This window comes from Eumetopias jubatus, unplaced genomic scaffold, assembly GCF_037043125.1.
Source record: "Eumetopias jubatus isolate StellerSeaLion01/CBP00866 unplaced genomic scaffold, mEumJub1_p1.0 scaffold_8, whole genome shotgun sequence".
Lineage (NCBI taxonomy): Eukaryota > Metazoa > Chordata > Mammalia > Carnivora > Otariidae > Eumetopias > Eumetopias jubatus.
This window is the reverse complement of record NW_028274814.1, coordinates 57398084-57421352: the sequence shown is the minus strand read 5'-3', so window position 1 is coordinate 57421352 and position 23269 is coordinate 57398084. Positions and strand designations below refer to the sequence as shown.

At 36.1% G+C, this 23269-nt stretch overlaps 1 protein-coding gene across 1 annotated transcript in view; it reads right to left on the bottom strand.

The window, feature by feature from the left end:
• Window positions 1-23269, bottom strand: part of LOC114203931 (ankyrin repeat domain-containing protein 26-like) — a 125885-nt gene that overhangs the window by 9322 nt on the left and 93294 nt on the right. Inside the window, exons 11-20 of the mRNA XM_088025706.1 lie at window positions 20339-20509; window positions 18011-18044; window positions 17520-17658; window positions 12755-12947; window positions 10933-11113; window positions 10052-10189; window positions 7665-8600; window positions 6069-6271; window positions 2110-2142; window positions 1645-1735 (exon numbers count right to left, since the gene is read on the bottom strand). Of these exons, the coding sequence (XP_087881832.1) occupies window positions 1645-1735; window positions 2110-2142; window positions 6069-6271; window positions 7665-8600; window positions 10052-10189; window positions 10933-11113; window positions 12755-12947; window positions 17520-17658; window positions 18011-18044; window positions 20339-20509 (2119 nt within the window). The remainder of the gene's footprint in view (window positions 1-1644; window positions 1736-2109; window positions 2143-6068; window positions 6272-7664; window positions 8601-10051; window positions 10190-10932; window positions 11114-12754; window positions 12948-17519; window positions 17659-18010; window positions 18045-20338; window positions 20510-23269) is intronic.

The window sequence follows — 23269 nt, the reverse complement described above, 5'->3', positions numbered from 1 at the left end:
GATGCAAATGTCTCTCACAAGGGTCAGGCTATCAATGGTTTGCCTTTGTTTTCTTCTGAATAATTTCCTATTCCATAGAGATTTGATCTTATGGAAGTCTTCTTCTGAAGTTCTTTTCAGACACATACTTGACGATATTGTTTGGAAGCTTAAGTCAGCCTAGAGCTATCTCTTCTTCCCAATCCAGATTCTTCACCTCAAAACTATGTCCATCCAATATCTTAACCCAGGTAGTCTCTGCCTTAGGGATTCATGAGATAAAATCCTTCTAGAGATGTGAGGACTATGGACTGAGTTGGTTGAAAGCTAAGTTTTTGTTTCACAGAGTAGACTTTAAAGTGGCTAATAATTTTATGTCATAACCCTAATTCATTTCCATTGGCATCTACAGAATATCTATGGATATTCTTACAAACTTTACAAGATTTGATACCTTCCTTAATAGATTTCTATATGACACCGTAGGGGGACAACTCCTGGCATTCTCATTCACATATTGTCACGTTACTCGCTCAATGAAAAGTACAGTAATACAATGTGACTAATTTATATGACATCTAGAAAAAAAATAATTTTCGATGTTTCTTTGGCCACAAAAAGGACCAGTCAACAGAATGTGCTCGTTCCCCTGATAGGTAGAGCTGTATAATGAAATTTGCAAGTATGCAGCTTTTGTGACTAAAAGAAACTAGTGGTAGGTGCATCTACCTCATTGTTCCAACTTAGGACTCACAATGCAGTCTTCTCATCTTAAATCATTGGTAGCCTCTCCTATGAAGGAGGGTATAAATGGCATGATAATCCGGTGCTGCTTGGTAAATAGTTATATAGTTTTCACTACATATCAATAAGTTGGAATCCTGGATTGCACATTAATTTTTTCTGAATTGGATTGTTAAATCTCTGAAAGGCTGATTAACTCAAATGAATGAGAAAAAAAATTAGTTCCTGAACTTGCAGTGAATGCTAGGAGCACTATGTTACTATGTAAGGCCCTGATTGATCAGTCGTTTCCACTTTTTCACTGGCATCTCTTTTCCTTTTCAAAATCCAACAAAGAGAAAAATATATTCCTTTGAGAAAAATGTTTGCATAATGACCTAGTAGTCATTCTTGATGAAGACAACAAATTACAAATTTATAATTATAAATCACAACAAACTGTCATTAAAGTAATCCATTCTCAAATCTCACTGAAGGGTTTAGATGACAAGAGAAAGTCAGAATTCAACATCAAATTATTACTCAAAGTTTGGGAATTTTTAAACATACTGAAAAATATTAGTAGGGACTCAGACGTTTATATACCAATATTCACAGCAGCATTACTAAACAATAGCCAAAAGGTGGAAAAACTCAATTGTCCACTGACAGATAAATAAAATGTGGTATGTATAAAATATTGCTTATCTTAGACTACCACAATCTTTTTTATTACAGTCTTACTATAAAAAGTATTACTTTATGAATTCAGTCAACTTCATCTATGAAGAGGAATGATACTACCAGTAGCAAGGAGCAATATGAATATAATAAACATTTTTATCAGTGAGAATTTTCATATTATACAAAATAGTCTTATATACTACTATAGAGAAATAGAAAGTCCTTTTCAGTAGGACAGAAATTAAGAGACTGACTTACCGAACTTGTACTTAACAGGTTTTCCTGAAGTTGTTCAATTTTGCCCTGTTTTTTGACTGTAACTTTTAACTTGTCATTTTCAACTCCAAGCCTAAAATGAATATTTTTAAAATTACTCTCACACGCAAATTTTAAAAGTACCGTATAATTTCTAAACAAACATCTGAAGGTCTTACATAAATTCTTAAAAATTTAAAAAGTAGAAGATTTGGCAATTGTGCCATTTTTCTGGTTGTGTTTTGTAGTTAATGTGCAAAATTTAAAGATAATATGCAAAATTTATGGATTTCAAAATAGCACAAAGCTGAAACTTTTATCCAGCTTCACAATGATGTACTTATTATCGTAACTGATATCTTTCTCATACTACACTGCTTATCTGCTTTAGAAATACTCAAGTTATTTTCTGTGCTGCTTTAAATTGTACTTTTGCACGTGATCTTTCAACGTTTCAATACATCTTACAGCCTCTGCATGTCGATCTTGTGCTTCTTGCAACTAAGAAAGAAAAAAAAGAAATAATTTTAACTACTGGGAATCTAGTATAAAACCATCATCAGCTGTCTTTGTAAATAAAATTTTATTGGGTACAGCTACACTCTTCTCTCCATACTGATTTATGGCTACAGCAGAGTTGAACTGCTGCAACAGAGACCTAATAGGGCCTACGAAGCCTAAAACATTTACAGGGAATCTGTTTCTCTCTCTCTCAAATAAATAAAATCTTAAAATATTTACAATCCCCTTACAAAAAAGTTTGCTGATTTCTCCAGTTACTAAAATGTAACATGTTTAATGTTTTTAAATTATATTTTATCAGCTAAACCTACAAATTTATATATTGGTCAAAGGGGGAAAGATAGGAAATTACCTTATGGGAAACATTTCCATTTTTGTATTCTAAGCACCACATCAATTATAATTTTAAATATTCCCATATGTGAATGACCATGGCTATTCCAGGGATTATAAAAGTTAACATGTTGCTTTCAGTGACAACTAGATATTTCATGGAATAGTATGAGAGGCATTATCTTCGTAGGAACCACAATGCCTGGGGTCTGAATCCCAACTCACTGGGTATTAGCTGTGTGACCTGGAACAAATTACTTAAAATTTCTGTGTCTCAGTTTCTTCTCTGTAAAATGAAGATAATAAAAGTATCTACCACACTGGGATGTGGGGAAGTTAATTTAGGATATATACATGACCTACTTTTTTTTATTTTTATTTTTTAAAGATTCTATTTATTTGACAGAGAGAGAGAGAGAGACAGCGAGAGAGGGAACACTAGCAGGGAGAGTGGGAGAGGGAGAAGCAGGCTTCCCGCAGAGCAGAGAGCCCGATGCAGGACTTACTTGATCCCGGGACCCTGGGATCATGACCTGAGCCGAAGGCAGACACTTAACAACTGAACCACCCAGGCGCCCCTGTAAATGAACTATTTAGAAGGGTATGTGGCAGGGCGCCTGGGTGGCTCAGTTGGTTAAGCGACTGCCTTCGGCTCAGGTCATGATCCTGGAGTCCCGGGATCGAGTCCCACATCGGGCTCCCTGCTCAGCGGGGAGTCTGCTTCTCCCTCTGACCCTCTTCCCTCTCGTGCTCTCTATCTCTCATTCTCTCTCAAAAAAATAAATAAAATCTTTAAAAAAATAAAAGAAGGTAAGTGGCACACACCAAATTTTGTCTGCAATTAGCATTATTATAGTTGCTGTATGTCATGTTCTAAAAATATTTGATATTTTAGGCAGATGGCAGGCCATTGAAAGTGGTCTCTTATACAAGTTATATTGAAATTGTTCTTCCTACCACTGAAAGGGGCAGCAAATGAGGAGCATGAGGCCCAGAATAAGAATACATCCTCAGTACTTCAAAAAACTTTTACCAATTCCACTAGCTAACAGTACTTTTTCCACTTATAATTTTAACTTACTTCCTCTCTATACTACTCAGTGGACAATCTCATGGACTACAGTGCAAAACAGTACCTCCTAGACTGAGTAATAAATATTTACAGGACCATCAGAGGCAAGGTAAAGCCACTGACGTGGAAATAATGGACTCTTGCTAAATCAACATTCCCAAATCATTTCACGTTTACATTATCTTAGCAACTGTTTGTGTTACACCACTTTAGCAAGTACTCTGATGAATACATTAAGGCTACGTGGTATGGCATATCAGAAAAAACTGTCCCCAGGGGCGCCTGGCTGGCTCAGTGGGAAGAACATGCGACTCTTGACCTTGGGGTCATGAGTTCAAGCCCCACAATGGGTGTAGTAATTACATAAATAAATAAATTCACAAACAAACTTTAAAAAAGAGGTAAAAACAAAAAGAAAAAAGAAAAAAGAAAAGCTGTCCTCAAGCTTTATAGTTGGTAAAGTAATCTCAGTACTGGCTGCAAAATGAAGAAAGGCAAATTTAGACTGTTTTTCCACAGTGAGGGGGAAAAAACAAGCATTTGATTGAACACCTCTCCTCTGTCAGATTAAATGCTCTCAATTTTCCATTTAATTGCTTCAAATACATTTAGAATAAAAGCTTTGTTATGTCAGTGTTTTCAATCAGAAATTACTGACATGCTATAAAGTACTTAATTTTATCCTAAAAACTGTTAAGTTAAAATATTCTCAATTTATACAAGGATAGGTACCATGCATATCCCATACCTTCCCCCTTAGATAAACGTGGACGTAGAAAGACAAAATTCTCTCTCATGAAAAAAATAAAACCAACGTAAAATAAAGGACCAAACCGTTCTGCACAGACTAGATGAGACGAGTGTGAAGACAGTAAAGGCCGTGGGAATTAGAATAGTCAGAGAGAGCTTCATGGAGAATGAGAGACTAGGAGCCAGGTCTGAACAGTGTAGGACTAGGCAAGAGGAAGGGAAATTAAAAGGACAGAAAGGACACCACGAGGAAAAGGCTGAGAGAGGGTGAAATCAACCCAATCCACTCCGAGGATGAAATCTGACGGCAGGGAAATCAAAACAGATGCCCAGACAATAATTAAATGAACGTTCAGAGCAGCATTAATGGCCATAAAGTGGGAAACAACCCAAAGGTGCATGAAATGATGAACGAACAAGGGTTTTGGCCCACAATGGAGTACTGTTTGACAATAAAAAAACAATGAAGCACTGATAGACGCTGTAACACAGATGAACCCTGAAAAGAGGAAGTGAAAGAAGCTAGTCACAAAGGACCACACACCGTGTGACTCCCTGTAGATGAAATATTCAGAATAGGCAACTCGATAGAGGCGGGAAGTAGACTGGTGGTTGCCTGAGGCTGGGGGCTCAAGGGCGAAGGGTTTCTTTTCAGGGTGATGAAAATGTTCTACTTGATGGCAGTGATAGTTGCACAACTCTATGAATACCATCAGAAACATTGAACTATACATGTTAAATGGGCGAATTGTATGGTATGTGCATTATATCTCAATAAAGTTTTTAAAAAATCCACTGGGGGCGCCGGGGTGGCTCGGTCATTAAGAGGTTGCCTTCGGCTCAGGTCATGGGGGCAGGGTCCTGGGATCCAGCCCCACATCAGGCTCCCTGCTCGGCGGGAAGCCTGCTTCTCCCTCTCCCACTCCCCCTGCTTGTGTTCCCTGTCTCACTGTGTCTCTTTCAGACAAATAAAATCTTAAAAAAAAAAAAAAAAATCCAATGGCAGGACCTAGATAATTTTCTTAATTCTTAATTTCTTAATTCTATCTTTTGGGTGTATATACTACATATGATCTGAACATTTCTATGCATTTACAATATATCTAAAAGGAAAAGAAAATGAAGGAAATGCCTAAGTTCAACTGGTTTGTAAAATGACTTTTCTGTACAAGTTATCCTAAAATCAGTACAGATTCTATATCCATTCATAAAAGTGAACATGAGAAATAAGACAATTTTCTGAAACATTCCATTAAACATTATCTTCTGATTTTATATGGCTCACTCATCATGGTAACAGAGATACCATTAAAAAACATTGCAACTGAGTGGCTCAGTTGCTTAAGCATCCAACTCATGATTTCAGCTCAGGATCATGGAATCGAGCTGGCGTGGGGCTCTGTGCTGGGCAAGGAGTCTGCTCGAGATTCTCTCCCTCTCCCTCTGCCTCTCCCCGCACTCACGCATGTGCATGTGCACGTGCTCTCGCTCTCTCTCAAATAATACATAAATCTTTAAAAAAATTGTTTAGTAGGAAAAAACAAGTCCCTCAATTTCTGTGACGGATGCACAAGTCTCAACTTTCCTAAGGGTAAATACTGTAAGAAAAAAAAATGTATAACACAAATAGAAGAATGAAAGTCAAAGTTTAAGAAATAAGTGCATTGTGAAGATACTAAAATTGCACTAAACTATAATGAAAATACAAAAGAAAGTGGTCCATGGAAATTAGCATCCTAAAACACTTTATATTAACCTGCTACAGATTAACTGTTGACACATGCTACATTCAAAACATACCTGATGTCTGATTTGACCTAATTTCTTCCTCAAATCCTGTGTCTCATCTTCTAAATTAATACGGCAACGTGATGTAACCTCCAGTGAAGCCTCTGACATAGACTGTTTTTTTAGGGCATCAGCCAGTTCTAGCTGAAGGTGTCTCACGGCTACCTAATAAGACGTTTCTGTTACTGATTTTATAAATTATCTTACTATTAAGTTATGTTAATAATACGTAACTCGAACATATGTACTTTGAAAAATATCACCACATACAGGTGTGATCCTCCTGCCTGGTCAGTATTAGGTTACTTAGATAATTAATTCAGCCCCACTATCCATTCCTTGTTGATGAATCTGCAAAGCTTCCCAGCCTACTGAAGTCTCAAAAAGAAATGGGTATATAGGTGAGCCTAGCAGTGGTAAATTCAACATTATGAAATGTTTTCCCTCTTTTTTATTAGAGGCTTAAATTAATGTCAAAGTTCCTCACATATTCCATCCTCTGCTCAAATCCTTCCAAGAGATTACTATCTCAGAACAAAAGTGAAGTCATTCTAATGGGCTTCGAGGCCCTAGATAACCTGGCTTTCACCTCCCTCCCTGACCTCCATTCCTGCTACACAAGAATCCTGCCGCCCCCCATTAATCTGAAAATGGAGATCCAATGCCAAATTAATATATTACAGATACAATTCTCTTTGTATTGGACAAACTCATGCCCAAATGATAGTAATTGAGCTTTGAAAGAAGCAAATTATTTGTAAAATTGCCTTAAAAAATTATAAATAGCAGTGGGAAGATTAAATCAAACAGTTTTGCTAAAGCTCACCACAGTTGTCCCAAATTATAATTTAATGAAAAGTGCCTGCAAAGAGTTAAAAGGTCATAAGATACATGATTTCAGACTAAAAATTCAAATTTATATAAATAAAAATAAAATTATTCCAACCTAAGATGTATAAAAAGCTACCAAAGGAAAAGTACTGACATAGAGCATCTACACTTCAGTTCATGTGGGAAATCTGGAATAAACCGTCAAGTCCATCCACTTAATTGAATCTCAATTTCAAAATGCTCATTTCAGGTATGAACATTTCCATTTATCTATTCATCATGGTATTAAAATGTGGTGACAAAGATTAAAGTTATTATTTTAGTAGTATAAGACTAAATTATTAATATCAGCCTAGTATCTATTAACAATTGATAACTTAACCTCTTAAACTTTCATAGACGACACAACAATTTTATTCAAATTAAAGCACCTCTCAAATCTTAATTTTTATTTACTGGATACAAGTTATGCTGAATTAGAGTCTCTATATTTTTTATATTCAACTAGATTCAAAATTCAGCCATAATCATTCAGGTCATGATCTCGGGGTCATGAGGTGGAGTTCTCTGATGTGGAGCCCTCTTGGGATTCTCTCTCCCTCTCCCTCTGCCCCACTCCCATTCATGTGCAGGTGCACTCTTTCTCTCTAAAAATAATAATAATCAAATATTACTTGGAATTTTCTCTTAGAAAGCTTGAAAAATATTTATCTTTCTGGATACTTACTTCTCTTTCTGCTTTCTCCTTTTCATACTGATACATTCTTTCTTTTAAAAGATTACATTCATTGATTAACTCTTTATTTCTTTCTTCCAGCCAAAGACCTTGTTTTTCACTTTCAGCTTGAAGTTTTTTTATGATATCCTGAAACTGGTCTTGGATATTAATTACGACATTTTCTTTACTGGCAGCTTTGTTGTGAGCATCGTCTAGTTGCTGTTGAAGCAACATATTTTCACTTTGTAGTTGAGATAATCTCTCCTCTAAGGATTCCTGCTTTCCGTGTTCATTTTGATACATGTGTTTCATTTCCTTTTTCTGACACTGTGTTTGACTTAGGTCTCTTTGTACACATTCTAAAGCCAAAGTCTTTTCCCTGAGAGCATCTCTTGTGTGATGGAGCTCAATTTCTAGAGTATTGAATTTACTTTCAGCTTTAGAAAGGTTTTGAGAAAGAAGCTCATTGTTTTCTTTTAGGTTAGACACATCAAACTTCAGTTTGTCCTGCAGACGAAACCATTCATCTTCTGCTCTCTGGAAAGCAAGTTCTAGGTCTCTTTTTGATGCCTGACTTTGATCATAATCCTCTATAGCAGTAGCTAGTCTAGCTCGGTAAGATTCAACTTTTCTGTCCAGTCTGTCTTTGTTTTGCTTTTCATTCTCCAGTTTAGACTTTAGCATTGTATTCTCAGTGGTCAGAGCATTAATCTGTCCACTATATTCTAATATTGTTTTTGTTAATGTTTCCACCTTCAGTTTTATGATCTCTTGAAGACTGACATTCTTTTCTTTTATAATTTCAATGCCTTCACAATATTTCTTTTCCATGTCCTGGTTCTTATTGTTTATTGTGTCTCGATCCAGTCTTAGCATGGCAATTTCATCCTGCCACATGTGGGTTTTAGGCAACAGATCTTCTTCTTTTTCATGACTATTAGAAATCTAAGTAAAACAAAAGAGACTTTTAGCTGGAATTCAATAAAATGACATTATCATGATTTTCTCTGAAATTAAAGAATAACCTATGTTTATACAATGAATAGGTTGCAGTTGGTGGATATCCCAACTGGAAAAAAATAAAGTTGGGTCCAAACCTCAAACTTTAGACCAGCATAAATTCCCACAGGTTCAAAAATTTAATTGAAGACAGTGAATGCATGAAAGGAAAAAAGAAACCAAGACAAAATTTTTAAGAATCTCAGAACTGGAAAGGTCTTTCTCTGATTTACAACAAACCCAGAAAGCCTGAAATAAAAGATTAATAAATCTGATTACACTAAAAACTGAATTTACAGTCTGATATCTAACACAGCTCCCCCACAATAAAATCCCTAGCTCTGCATTTATTTTGACAGATTAAATTTCCTAAAATTCTTTTTTCCTGACAATATTCCATAGAAATTCTACTTTTCTAACGTTTCTATAGTCAGTTATAAGAATTACACCTACTGATAACTGACAAATCTAAGCACTATACTATAAACACTTCTACATACATCAGTGAACTTTTTGGTGATCACAATTCTAGAATGGAGAGCTTAAAAACATTAAGTGAGCTGCAGGACTCTCCCCGGGTCTTCTTACTTCACTACTAGTGCTCTTACACCAAACCGCAGCTCTTCTCTAGTGTAAATCATAAATACAAAAGAAGCCTTATGTTTCAAAATACTGATGGTAAATAAGGTAAAATTTATACAGCTCTTAGAAAAATCATGCGATTATTTGCTGCTGCAATAAATTTTATTTCCTCTTCATGATGTTTAAAATGTTTAAAATAGGGGAAAATACACTGAGCTATTTTAGGAGGAATACAACCCTCATCAATACGTTATCATTAGCATAGGATTGTTTCAAAAGCGCTTTGGATACTACTTGGAGCAAATGGCTACTTTTCTCAAAAGTAGAGACTAAATCCAAAATAAAGTCTCTGAACAGGCTACACTCTTCCTCCTGTTCATCACTGGCAGTGTTAAGCTAACTTCTCTTTCAATACAGAGGTGATGAAGTAACTGCCAAAAATTGAAACATATGTTGTTAGTAGCAATAGTTTTGAGCATATGGAAAGCTCATCAATTCTTATGGAAAATAATAAAAGCCTCTCCTTTGGATGAGGACATTATGAACGTCACTATTTGACTCTTGCAGACAAACGCATTTAAATTAAGGATATTACTTTATCCACTGGACCAAAAATGTCACCACCCCCTTGGTCCCCCCAAATACATACACACACACACATATGCTTTAAAAATCCTCTATGCTTTCCATGATCTACGGTGTTGGTTTTTAAAATATATATATGCATACATGGAGAAAAAATAATTTTAGAAAATAAAATGTATATATATACAAATACATACACATATGTACTTAAAAATAACTAAAGAAAATACCCCAGAATTCATTCTGTTATTAGCCACTTCCATCTCTGTTTGTTTGCAAAGGTGATTCTTTAGGATTCCATCTTGTAATATTCTGGCATTCTGTTCTTGAGAAAGTTGTAACTTAGCATCATTTCGCTCTTCTACAACCTAGAGACATGTTTTCATTAGGATTTTGGATCACACCATTAAAAAAAAGTCAAAAGCTTAAGAGAACTTAAAAAAAATGTTCAAAAGTAGTAGCCTTTTTAAATACAAGGATTTTTATCCTGCCTGAATAACTCAAATTTTAATTTGAATGACAGCTAAATTTGTCATAAAGTAAAAGTACAAGAAGATATAGAATGTGAAATAAAATTTCTTTACAAAACATTGAACTAGTTCCATCATAGTCTCAAGGCGATTTAGCCTGTATTTTAACATTAAAAATCCAAAACCGGGGTGCCTGGGTGGCTCAGTTGGTTAAGTGTCCTACCTTTGCTTTTGGCTCAGGTCATGGTCTCAGGGTTGTAAGATCCAACCCAGAGTCGGGCTCTTCATTCAGCGCACAGTCTGCTTGAGCTTCTTATTCTTTTCCCTCCCTCTCCCTCCCCCTTTACTCCTTCCCTTGCTCATGCTCTCTCTCTAAAAATAAATAAAATCTTAAAAAAGAAAAGCCAACATTCACATTTATCTCAATTTACCTTCTATCCCTTCATTCAGGAAATATATAGAGAGCATATAGGAGAAGCCAAGCATCCCAATAAGTTAATAATTTTAGCTAAAAATATTATAGTTCCTATTAGGATAAAATTAAAGTTTTTATCTATTTTATACCTAAATAATATACATTAAATCAAGGGGATATTATAAATAATATTGATCGAAATAGGCAATTTTTATCAAAGATTTACCTGATCCAAATTATTTCTTACAGTCCTCAATTCCACATCTAGTGTTCCAAGAGAAAGTTCAAGTTGTTTCATTTCGATTTCTTTATTATACTGCTCTTCTTTTTCTCTGAATTGCTCCCTCATTTTTTCATATAATATATCAGCATTTCTTCTTTTTTCTTTTTCACGTTTTAAGGTAAATCTGCAAATAAATGTGCTTATTTTAAAATGTTTTGTAAGCGATAAAAAGTTCATTTTATGATCTGGTTCCACATACGTTGGCTTATTAGCCAAATGAAATTTCTATGTTCTCAATTTTTTTCCTTTCTCGGGCTCATGTTTAATTTCTCACTTCAATCTCTTCCAAAAGATATATATAGTTGAAAAGAAGCAATGAGAAAGCATTACGCAGCTTAGTAATAAGTTTTAGTACTAACTCTGGTAGATATTGTAGAGAAAGGAATTTTGAAATTATTCAAGAAAGTGAGAATTAAAAATTATCATTTTTCCCATATAGTCATAATTACTCCTCCTCCATTAGAACAGATAATTGAGTTACTAATTAAAAAGAGAAGTTGCTCTTTATAAAAAAGTTTATAAATTCACTAGAAGTACATTTCTATTTCCCAAAACATCACAGGTACCTCCAAAAATAATTTGCAGTATAAGACAGCATCTGCAGATGTCATTTACACAACATACACCTGCAGATTACTGTGATCCAGGACTAGGCTGGGGAGTCGAATATCTGTTGCCCTATACATTTTATGTTTCTTCTGCAATACTCTCAATTTACCTTGTTGATTATTATTCATTTTTTTTAAGATTTTATTTATTTATTTGACAGAGAGAGAGAGCACAAGCAGAGGGAGCAGCAGGCAGAGGGAGAAGTAGGCTCCCTGCCGAGCAGAGATCTGGAGATGGGGCTCGATCCCAGGACCCTGGGATCATGACCTGAGCCGAAGGCAGACCCTTAACCAACAGAGCCACCCAGGCGCCCCTATTATCCATTTTATAAATCATTTGAAAACCCCTTTTAGAACAACACAGGATCCACATTAAGTAAACAATAAAGAGTCGTACGTGCTTACAGCATAGACTTTTGGATTAATTTTATAAGAGAGAGATTGAAAAAACTGAGCAGTAATCATTTTCCATCTTACTTTTTAATCGCTGCGTATGTTTAAAACTGAATAAATTTTAAAAAGTTTTCCTGTCTTGAGAAAAATGGCCATTTCATACTCTGTTGATGGGCATAGAAATTAATATAAACTTCCCTGAGAACAGTTTAAAAATAGGATCAAAGACCTTCTTTAAAAATTTTTATACTTTAAGCAAACAATACTATATTGAAGAATTTATTCCAAGTAACCAGAATTGTAGAAACAGATTTATATAAAAGATATTCCTTACAGCATTAATTAAAGTATAGAAAAATGGAAAATAACCAAAATTCAATTTGTTAAACAAGGAGGATTCCATATGGTGGACTTCTATATGGTCATTAAAATTATGATATGGAATATACATTAAATTATCAGTAGAAGTATTCACTGTCAAGAACTTGCTGAATTATTTTGAAGAATCTCATACTTCACACTACTAAAGAAGTTGTCTTCCCTAGAAAAATTCCATAGGGTAAGGTAGCAATTATAACACTTCTCCTACACATCTGTATTACAAAAGTAAGTAGTTCCAGGGGCACCTGGCTGGCTCACTTGGTAGAGCATGCAACTCTTGACCTCGTAGCTGTGAGTTCAAGCCCCACACTGGGTGTGGAGCCTATTAAAAAAAAAAAAAAGGTAAATAGTTCAAATATTTCCTTGAAACCAAGATGTCATACCTCAAACGGCCAAGTTCTTGTTCCCACTTCACTTTTTGATGCTCCAACTGCGATTTCAATTCTTTTGTTTCTGATAGCTCCTTTTGTAGTCCATTAACCTTATTTTCCATTTTTTTATTTTTTCTTTTAAGTTGTTCTACTAATCTTTTATACGAAAGAATCACATCCTGGATTTTTAGTAAAGTAGCAGAATCTACATCAGAGAAAAAAACAAGAACAAATAAAACATATAGGGCGCCTAGGTGGCTCAGTTGGTTAAGCATCCAACTCTTGGTTTCGGCACCGGTCATAATCTCAGAGTCCTGGGATCGAGCCCCGCATCAGGCTCCACACTCAGCATGGGGTCTGCTTGAGATTCTTTCCCCCCTTCCCCTCTGTTCTTCTCTCCCACCCCCCCGCTCATACTCTCTCTCTCTCTCTCTCTCTCAAATAAATTAAATCTTTAAAAAAAAAGAAATAAAATATATGAGTATTTTTTGCATATGAAGGACTATGTGTTTTCCCATTCACTCACTCACGCATTAAACAAATATATATTGAATGACTTCAATATAAAAGATATTTTAGAGGTGCCTGGGTGGCTCAGTCAGTTAAGTGTCTGCCTTCAGCTCAAGTCATGATCTCAGGGTCCTGGGATCAAGCCCCGTGTCAGACTCCCTGCTTACTGGGGAGTCTGCTTCTCCCTCTGCCCTGCCCCTTCCCCCGCTCGTGCCCTCTCACTCTCCTTCTCTCAAATAAATGAATACAATCTTTAAAAAAGGAAAGAAAAAATGACCAAAACCTTTCTAAATAATGAAAACTATCATCCCACAGATCCAGAAGGATCTGGCTAGGAGAGAAGAAATGGAAGTAAGCTATTATACTTTTCTTAAACTACTACGATGTGGTATAACATTACTCAAAGGTGGACTGTGATGCTTAAGTCATATACTTTAAACCCTAATCACTAAAATAGCACAACTAAAGAGTTATAGCTAGAGTAAGCAAAATACACACATACGCATACTCACATAAATAAAACTAAATCATAAAAATTACTTGATTAATCTAAAAGAAAGCAGAAAAAGGAGAGAATAGGAGCAAAAAGCAGAAAGGACAGATGGAAGTCAAACGATATGATGACAGATTCAAATCCACCACATCAATAATCACATTAAATGAAAATGGTCCAAAAGCCTCAAGGAAAAGGCAGACTGTCAAAATGGATGAAAAAGGAAGACCCAACTATATGCCACCCATTAAAAAAATACACCTTAAGTGTAAAGACACAAATTTTTTAAAAGGCCAGAAATATGACAGACCACACTAACAACTTGACAAAAGAAGGCTGAGCCTGAGTGGCTATACTAATACCAGACAAAATAGATTTCATGGCAAAACACATTAGCAGCAATAAATAAGGTCATTTTATAATGATAGAAGGGTCAATTAAAAGAAGCATAACAAACCTAAATGTTTATGCATCTATTAATAGGTTCAAAATACATAAAGCAAAAATCGATAGCATTATAGAGAAACAGGCAAATTCACAATTATAGTCTGAGATTTCAATAGGCAGAAAATCAGCAAGGATATAGTAGACTGGAACACCACCATGCTTCTCAGCTATCCATGGAACACTTACCAAAGGAGACTATATTTTGGGTCATAAAATAAATTGTAATAAAAGGAGCAAGTCAAAAGGACTGAAGTCATGAAAGTGTGCTCTGTGACCACAAACTAATTAACACACATCTAAATAACCCCTAGGTCAGGGCACCTGGGTGGCTCAATTGATTAAGCATCTGCCTTCAGCTCAGGTCATGATCTCAGGGTCCTGGGATCAAGCCCTACATTTGGCTCCCTGCTCAGAGGGGAGGCTGCTTCCCCTCCAGCTCATGCTCTCTCTCTCTCTTTCTCTCTCTCTCTCACACACACACATAAATAAAATCTTTAAATAACCCCGGGTCAAAGAAGTAATGACAAAAGAAATTAGAAAGTATTCTGAATTGAATACACATATTAGAATTTCTGAAATCCTGCTATAGTAGCACTCATATGAACATTTACAGCACTGAATGTATATATTAAAAAAGAAGAAAAGTCTCAAATTGATGACCTTTGCCTCCACCTTAAGAAATCAGTAAATTAGTAGTTAAAGTTTGATAACCTTTGGTTATGTAGAAAATCTGACAGAATTTTTTAAAAAGCTACTAGAACTAATAAATGAACTCATCAAGTTTGGAGGATACAGAATCATTATACAAAAATCAACTGTATTTCTACATATTAGCAATAGACAAAAATTAAAATTTAAGAATTAAAAATTAATTTTAATTATTAATTAAAAAATTGAAACTGTATTGAAAAATAAAAAATAACCACAGGTAATAACATAAAAGATAGAAAGACTTATACACTAAAAACTACAAAAGATTACGAGTCGTTTTTTTTTTTTGAGAAAATGACAAACTGATTCTAAAATTCATGTGGAAAAAATAAATAAATAAATACAATTCATGTTCTGGAAACACAAAGGATCTAGAATAGAATACCAAAGAACCCTGAAAAAGAACAAAACTGGAGGACTAACACTAACCACCTGAATTCAAAAATCATCATACACTGGTAGTAATTAAAACAGCATGATATTGACATAAAGAAGGCCCAAGAGATCAATGGGACAGTCCATAAATAAACCCACACACATATGGTCAAGTGGTCCTGACAAAGACACAATGGCAGGAAGTGGAGAAAACATAGCCTTTTCAACAAATGGTGCTGGAAAAACTGGATATTCATATGCAAAAAGAATGAACCTGGATCCATACTATGCATCATAAATAAAAAAAAGAATAGAGAATGGGGGCGCCTGGGTGTCTCAGTTGGCTGAGTGTCTGCCTTGGCTCAGGTCATGCTCCCAGGGTCCTGGGATCGAGCCCCATGTCCAGCTCTCTGCTCAGCGGGGACCCTGCTTTTCTTTCTCCCTCAGGCTGCCATTCCCCCTGCTCATGTTCTCTGTCAAATAAATAAATAAAATATTAAAAAAGAATACAAAATGATGACACGGATCACATGGATCACAGATCTACATGTAAGACCTAAAACTATAAAACTTTGTTTTTAAACTACGAAACTTCTAAAAGAAAGCATGAGAGAAAACCTCTGACTTTGTGCTAGGCAAAGATTTCTTAGATAGGAACACCGAAAGCAAAAATCCATAGAACAAATGGATAAACCGGATTTCATCAAAAAGAAAAACTGCTCTTCAAAAGACACTGTGGAAAGAATGAAAAGTCACAGATTGGGAGAAAATAGAGGTGAGGGGCACCTGGGTGGCTCAGTCATTAAGCATCTGCCTTCGGCTCAGGTCATTATCCCGGGGTCCTGGGATCGAGCCCCGCATCGGGCTTCCTGCTCAGTGGAGAGTCTGCTTCTCCCTCTCCCACTCCCCCTGCTTGTGTTCCCTCTCTAGCTGTCTCTCTCTCTGTCAAATTAATAAATAAAATCTTAAAAAAATATATAGGTGATAAAGGAACTATATCTAGAATATACAAAGAATTCTCAAAACTCAACAAATAAGAAAACAACCTAATTTTTAAAATGACAAAGGATTTGGATAGTTCAAAGCAGATATACAGATGGCAAATAAGCACATGAAAATATGCTCAACATTACCAGTTATTAGGGAAATGTACATTAAAACCATAATGATATATATATTACATACCCATCAGAATGGCTGAGATTTAAAAAACTGACAATACTAAGTGTTCATGAATATACAGGGAGAAATTAGAACTCTCATACACTGCTGGTGGGAATGGAAAATGGTACAACTACTTTAGAAAACAATTTGGCAGTTTCATGATAAGGGAATATAAAGAGACATGAGACTTACGGGTGATAGATATGTCAACTGCCTGAATTACGGTTATGTTTTCATAGGCATATACATATGTCAAAACTATCAAAGTATACACTTCCTATATGTGCAGTTTACCTAACTAAAGCTGTTGGGGGAAAAAAAAGCTCTATTATAGGAAAAAACATCGAAAACAGTGGCTGAGACACAGATGGAAAGAAGGATCTGAAACAGGGGTGCCTGGGTGGCTCAGTTGTTAAGCGTCTGCCTTCGGCTCAGGTCATGATCCCAGAGTCCTGGGATCGAGGCCCGCATCCGGCTCCCTGCTCCGCGGGGAGCCTGCTTCTCCCTCTCCCACTCCCCCTGCTTGTGTTTCCTCTCTCGCTGTGTCTCTCTCTGTCAAATAAATAAAATCTTTAAAAAAAAATTAAAAAAAAAAAAGAAGGATATGAAACAATACAAGATGAAGCTAGAGTACTGCGGTCTTTCACCTTAGAGCAATGAGAAGTAATAGCTAAGCTTTAAGCAAGGGGGTAATGTGATGAAACATGAATTTTTAAAAATTATGATAACTACGGTTGCAGTGGAGACCAAGATTCTGGGAGGTGGAATGACAGGGAAAACAGTCCTGAGGTTATTTCAGTATTCTAGGAGAAAAATAATGGTAACCCGACCTTGGGTGAAGGCACAGAAGAGAAGCGGAGTTAACAACACATCAGGTGTGCCATTCCCATGACAAAACATAGAGTGGAAATTATAGCCCTTTGGCTGAGAGTATTCAACAATTCTCTGTTTTCATATAAAACGTATTTCTGAGATGAGTACCGCATGAGTGTTGTGTGGTACAGCACTATACAAGATGTGCACGTATTACTACGGTGATATACGTACAAAGGCTTTATATTGATACAATGGTCCTACCTTTACAATCCTTGCCAACTTGTGCAGGTAGCGACACGCAACTCATATAATTAGAGCAAGGCAACTTGGAACCCTCTGAAGCTGTTCCAGATGACTCAGTTAAGTCAAGGTCATCCATAAAATTCATTTGCTTTTTGACCTACAAATAAAAAATACTATTTCAAAATGTCCCCCAAATATTCATAAAATATACCAAGTGTAGAGAGATGATCAATACCCATCTTTTTATAAGAGCAAAAACATAGGTACTTTTTAAAAGAACTGATTTTTATCAAAATGACCTTTATCAATAATTAGTACTTCTGAATAACTTTTTCACAATAAATGTCTATACAACAAAGGAAGATTTTCTATTTTTTCACTATACCTTTCCTAAAGTAATTTCTTACCATGGAATAACATTTCTAATAAGTATTATTTATCAAAGTAATATAAGAAAGTGAAAATTAAAAAATTCATAAATGAAATAAAATTATATATATATTTTTTACCTCTTTCTTTTCATGAGATGTTTTCTTTGCAGGTCTAAGAAAAAAAAACAATTCATATCAGGCAAGTATTAAATACTTAAAATACAAAGAATATCTAAATCATAGCTAAACAATATTATTAATAATATTAACAAAGCATTAAATTTAGATAAAATGGACAAAAAGCAAAGGAAAATCATAATGTTACTTGCATTATTTGATACGAAGAAATACACCACATTTTTTGTTGTCATTTTCAATAAAAACAAGCTTTTATTGGCTGTAAAAACTATTTGGAAAGTGCAAGTTGAGTTCTTATATGAAAGAAACCCTTTTTTAATAATCATGATACTAGTGTTTTGAGGATTTACTGTGCAACTACTATGCCTCATTATGAACGCTGTACACATCTTAAAAGTATTTTAAGCCTCACAACAATCTTATAAACATAGGTACTCATATTAGGTATTTTACACAGGAAGAAAATGAGGCACAGAAATAAGTAACTTCCCCAAGCCCATACAGCTGGTCAGGAGTAGACCCAGAATTCAAATCCAGGATATGTGCCTTCAAAAACATGTGTTTTACAATATGTGGTGAAAGTAATATTTAAGTCTTTCTAACTAATATGATAGGAAATGAATCTACTATTATTCCATTTCTAGCTATAATTATACTCTATGAATCTTACACATATTTTTTAAAATAAAAAGACTTCATACCTAGGCAATATTGAAAATCCACTTTCAATAAACTAAAGATCTGCTTCTTCTAAAGAAGTTCATCAATGGCATTCATTTATTCATTCAACTGTTTATTCACAACTACATACTTATGGAGCACACAGTATGTGTCAATGACACTGTTGGTACAGGAACCATGGCTTTTATAATTTAGAACTTTTATACTCTAAAAGTAATAATCTATGATAGATTAATAGTTTATTTTTCAACTATAAATAAAGTCTTTCCCCCTTCCCCAGAATCTAAACAAATATTAACTTAATGCAACCAGATACTTCAAAGTCCCTAACAAAACCATAGCTATTCATGATACTGTCAAAGGCACTGAATATCTAAAATCATCAAGGAATGATCAGTACCACTCAGAATGGCCCAAGAGTTTGTATATTTACTATTATCTATATATTTTTAAGTCTATGAATGATAGTATCTGCACATTCAATTATATGAGAATACTCCACTGTGGAACCCATTCTGAATAAACAACTTCTTGCCACGGGCACCTGGGTGGCTCAGTCGTTAAGCATCTGCCTTCGGCTCAGGTCATGGTCCCAGGGTCCTGGGACCAAGCCCCACATCGGGCTCCCTGTTCAGCGGGAGTGTGCTTTTCCCTCTCCCACTCTCCCTGCTTGTGTTTCCTCTCTCGCTATGTCTCTGTACAAAAAATAAAATCTTAAAACAAACAAACAAACAAAAAAAAACACCTCTTGCCACAAAACTACATGAATAGGAGTACTAAGGACAATTACTGTAATCTTTAAAAGATAATGTAATACAGGGGCGCCTGGGTGGCTCAGTCATTAAGCATCTGCCTTCGGCTCAGGTCATGGTCCCGGGGTCCTGGGATCGAGTCCCATATCAGGCTCCCTGCTTGACGGGGAGCCTGCTTCTCCCTCTCCCTCTGCCTGCCGCTCCCCCTGCTTGTGCATTCTCTCTCTCTCTGTCAAGCAAATACAAAAATCTTAAAATAGGGGCGCCTGGGTGGCTCAGTCGTTAGGCGTCTGCCTTCGGCTCAGGTCATGATCCCGGGATCCTGGGATCCAGTCCCACAACGGGCTCCCTGCTGGGCAGGGAGCCTGCTTCTCCCTCTGCCTCTGCCTGCCGCTCCCCCGGCTTGTACTCTCTCTCTCTGTCAAATAAAAAATAAAAACTCTTAAAAAAAAAAAAAAGATAATGTAATACAATCAATAAGCTTTCTAATATTTGGAAATGCAAACAAAATTAAATAACCATGTCTATCTCTATTGGATCATCTCCAGCAGCATACAAATGTACTCTAAAAGCTCCCATCTTAAAAAAAGAAAGACAATTCCCTTGAATTCCACATTCTTTTTCAGTTATCATCCATTTCTCTATTACCTTTCCCCATAAAAATTCTCTAAGGAGTTGTTTCGACTTATCCATCACAGTCCAGCTTCCATGGTGACTACTGAAACTGCTCCTTGTCAGAGTCCCTTGTCCTCATCTTAACCTTTCAAGCCGTGTGTCTGATATACTTGACTATTTCCTGCCTGAGCCTGTACCTACACTACAGCGTTTTATTTCCAGAAAAAGTAATCACTGCTAAACTTCCTTCAGAGGGAAATGAAGAATTTATAGCTTTTACCTTCCTTCATCCTGATCCATTTCACCTGAAGTGCTCTCATCATTCACTTGTAGTGGACACGAAGTTAGGGAATCGGCCTTCTCAAGCCCTGGCGTAATCACAGATACTTTTGATGTCCATTTTTCATTTTCATCTTTCCTTACTTCCTTCATATGCAAACCAGGATCACTACTTTTAAAAATCCAGTTAAAATATCCATTAAAAAACCAATGTTTTCTAATAATTTTACGGGTAAAGAATAAAAACAATTTTTTTGTAAAATTCTGTTAGCCAGCTCAATTGGCATTTATTAATTCACAGAACAGTTATGAAATCCAACCATATACAAGGAAATACACATCCCTTGCTTCAAAGACAGATACATATACAACTACAATACAGTGTCATTTGTGGGGACAAAACTGCTATGGATCTCTTTGTAGGAGCTGTGGAATCAAGGACCATACAGCAAGGGACCTCGGAAAAGTCTTGCCTACCCATGCATCAGGTGACGGGCACACTCACTACATTCCCAGCTGTGGACCCAGCAATAGCCCATAAACCGGTTCCAGCCCCTTCCTCTCAGCCACATCTGGGAGCCCCTGGAAAACACGGTCTTAGATAATCACCCATGGATGAGAGAGACTTTTTGGAACACCAGATTTCCTGCAGAAAAGTTCCAGCACACCACCAGAGCAAAAAAAATATCAGGTTTGGACACATTGGAAAGGTAGTCATCAAAGGCTACTTCAAATGCAAAGACAGCAATGCAAAACTTCAAAGAATATAAAAAGTCAAGGATATAGGACACCAAATCTTCCAGTAATTGATCTCAAACACATGGAGATCTGTAATTTATCCAAAAAAGAATTCAAAATAGCAGTTTTAAGGAAACTTAATGACCTACAAGAAAACACAAAAAGCCAATTCAGGGCTGCCTGGGTGGCTCAGTCAGGTGAGCGTCTGACTCTTGGTTTTGTCTCAGGTCATGATCTCAGGGTCATGAGATCCAGTTGTGCATCCTGCTTCCACTCAGTGCAGAGTCTTCTTGTCCCTCTCCCTCTGCTATTCCCCCCACTCACATACACGCTCTCTCTAAAATAAATAAATAAAATCTTTACCAAAAAAAAAAAAAGCGCCAATTCAATAAAATGAGAAAAACACTGTATGAATAAAATGAGAAGTTTAATAAAGCGTTGGAAGGGAACCTGGGTGGCTCAGTCAGTTAAGTGTCTGACTCTTGATTTCAGCTCAGGTCATGATCTCAGGGTCGTGGGATCGAGCCCCGGGTCGGCTTGAGAATCTCTCACCCTCTCTCTGTCCCTCCCCCGACCTGCTCTTTTCTCTCTCTCCCTCAAATAAATATGTAAAATCTTTTCTTTAGAAAAGAGCTGGAAATAGTAAAAAAGAATTAAACAAAAATTCTGGAGCTGAATAATATAGTGAATGAAATGCAAAAAAGCAATAGAAATCACTGACAGGAAAATGGATCAAAAAAATCTGTGAATTTAAAATTTTCAAATTTTAAAACTTTCAAATTATCCAATCAAGGAAGTGAAAGATATGTACACTAAAAACTACAAGACTTTGATAAAAGAGAGAGCAGAGACACAAATAGGAAGATACCTCGTTGTTTATGGTTTGGAAAAATTAATATTGAACATCCACATTATTCAAAGCCATCTACAGATTCAATGCAATCTCTGTCAAAATTCCAGTGACATTTTGCACAGAAATAGGAAAAACAATCCTTAAATTTGTATGGAACAAAAAGGACCCCAAATAGCCAAAGCAGCCGTGAGAGAGAACAACAAAGGTGGAAGCATCACACTTCCTGTTTTCAAACTGTTACAAAGCTGTAGTCACCAAAACAGTATATGGAACCTGCATAAAAACAAACACAAAGACAAATGAAACAGAATCAAGAACCCAAAAATAAACCCATGCATATAGTGAAGAGAAGAAAAGATAATCTCTTCAATAAATGATGCTGAGAAAACTGCATATTCACATACAAAAGAATGAAACTGGACCCCTAACTTACATCACTCACAAAAATTAACCCAAACTGGATCAAAGACTCAAATGTACAACCTTGAGCCATAAAACTCCTACAAGAAAACAGGGAAAACACTCCCTGACATTGATCTTGGCAATGATTTTGGATATGACATCCAAAGTACAAGCAACCAAAGCAAAAACAATGGAACAATGTTTCTCCACAGCAAAAGAAACAAGCAACACTCTAGTTCCATTTACGTCAAGTATAGGGGAAGGAAGGGAAAAATAAGATAAAAACAGAGAGGGTGGCAAACCATAAGAGACTCTTAACTATAGGAAACAAACTGAGGGCTGCTGGAGGGGAGGTGCGTGGGAAGACGGTGTAACTGGGTGATGGGCATTAGGGAGGGCACTTGTGATGAGCATTGGGTATTACATGCGAGGGATGAATCACTAAAGTCCAGCCCTGAAACTAATAATACAATATATGTTAACTAACTTGAACTTAAGTAAAATCTAAAAAAACAAAAAAGAAACAAGTAACATAATGAAAAGGCAACCTACAGAATGGAAGAAAATATCTGCAAACCACATATCTGAAAAAAGGCTAATATCTAAAATATATGAGGAATTCATACAATTCAACAGCAAAAAACAAATCCTTCAAATAAAAACTCAGCAAAGCACCTTTACAGACAACTTTCCTCAGAAGATATGCAAATGGCCAACGGTACCGAAAAAGGGGCTCAACATCACTATTCATCAGGGAAACGCAAATCAAAACCACAATCATATATCTATCACCTCACACCTGTTAAAGGGCTTTCATCAAAAAGACAAGAGATACCACTGGCAAAGATGTACAGAAAAGGGAATCCTTGTACACCATTACGGGACTGTAAATTGGTACAGCCGCTATACAAAACACTGCGGAGGTTCCTCAAAAAACTA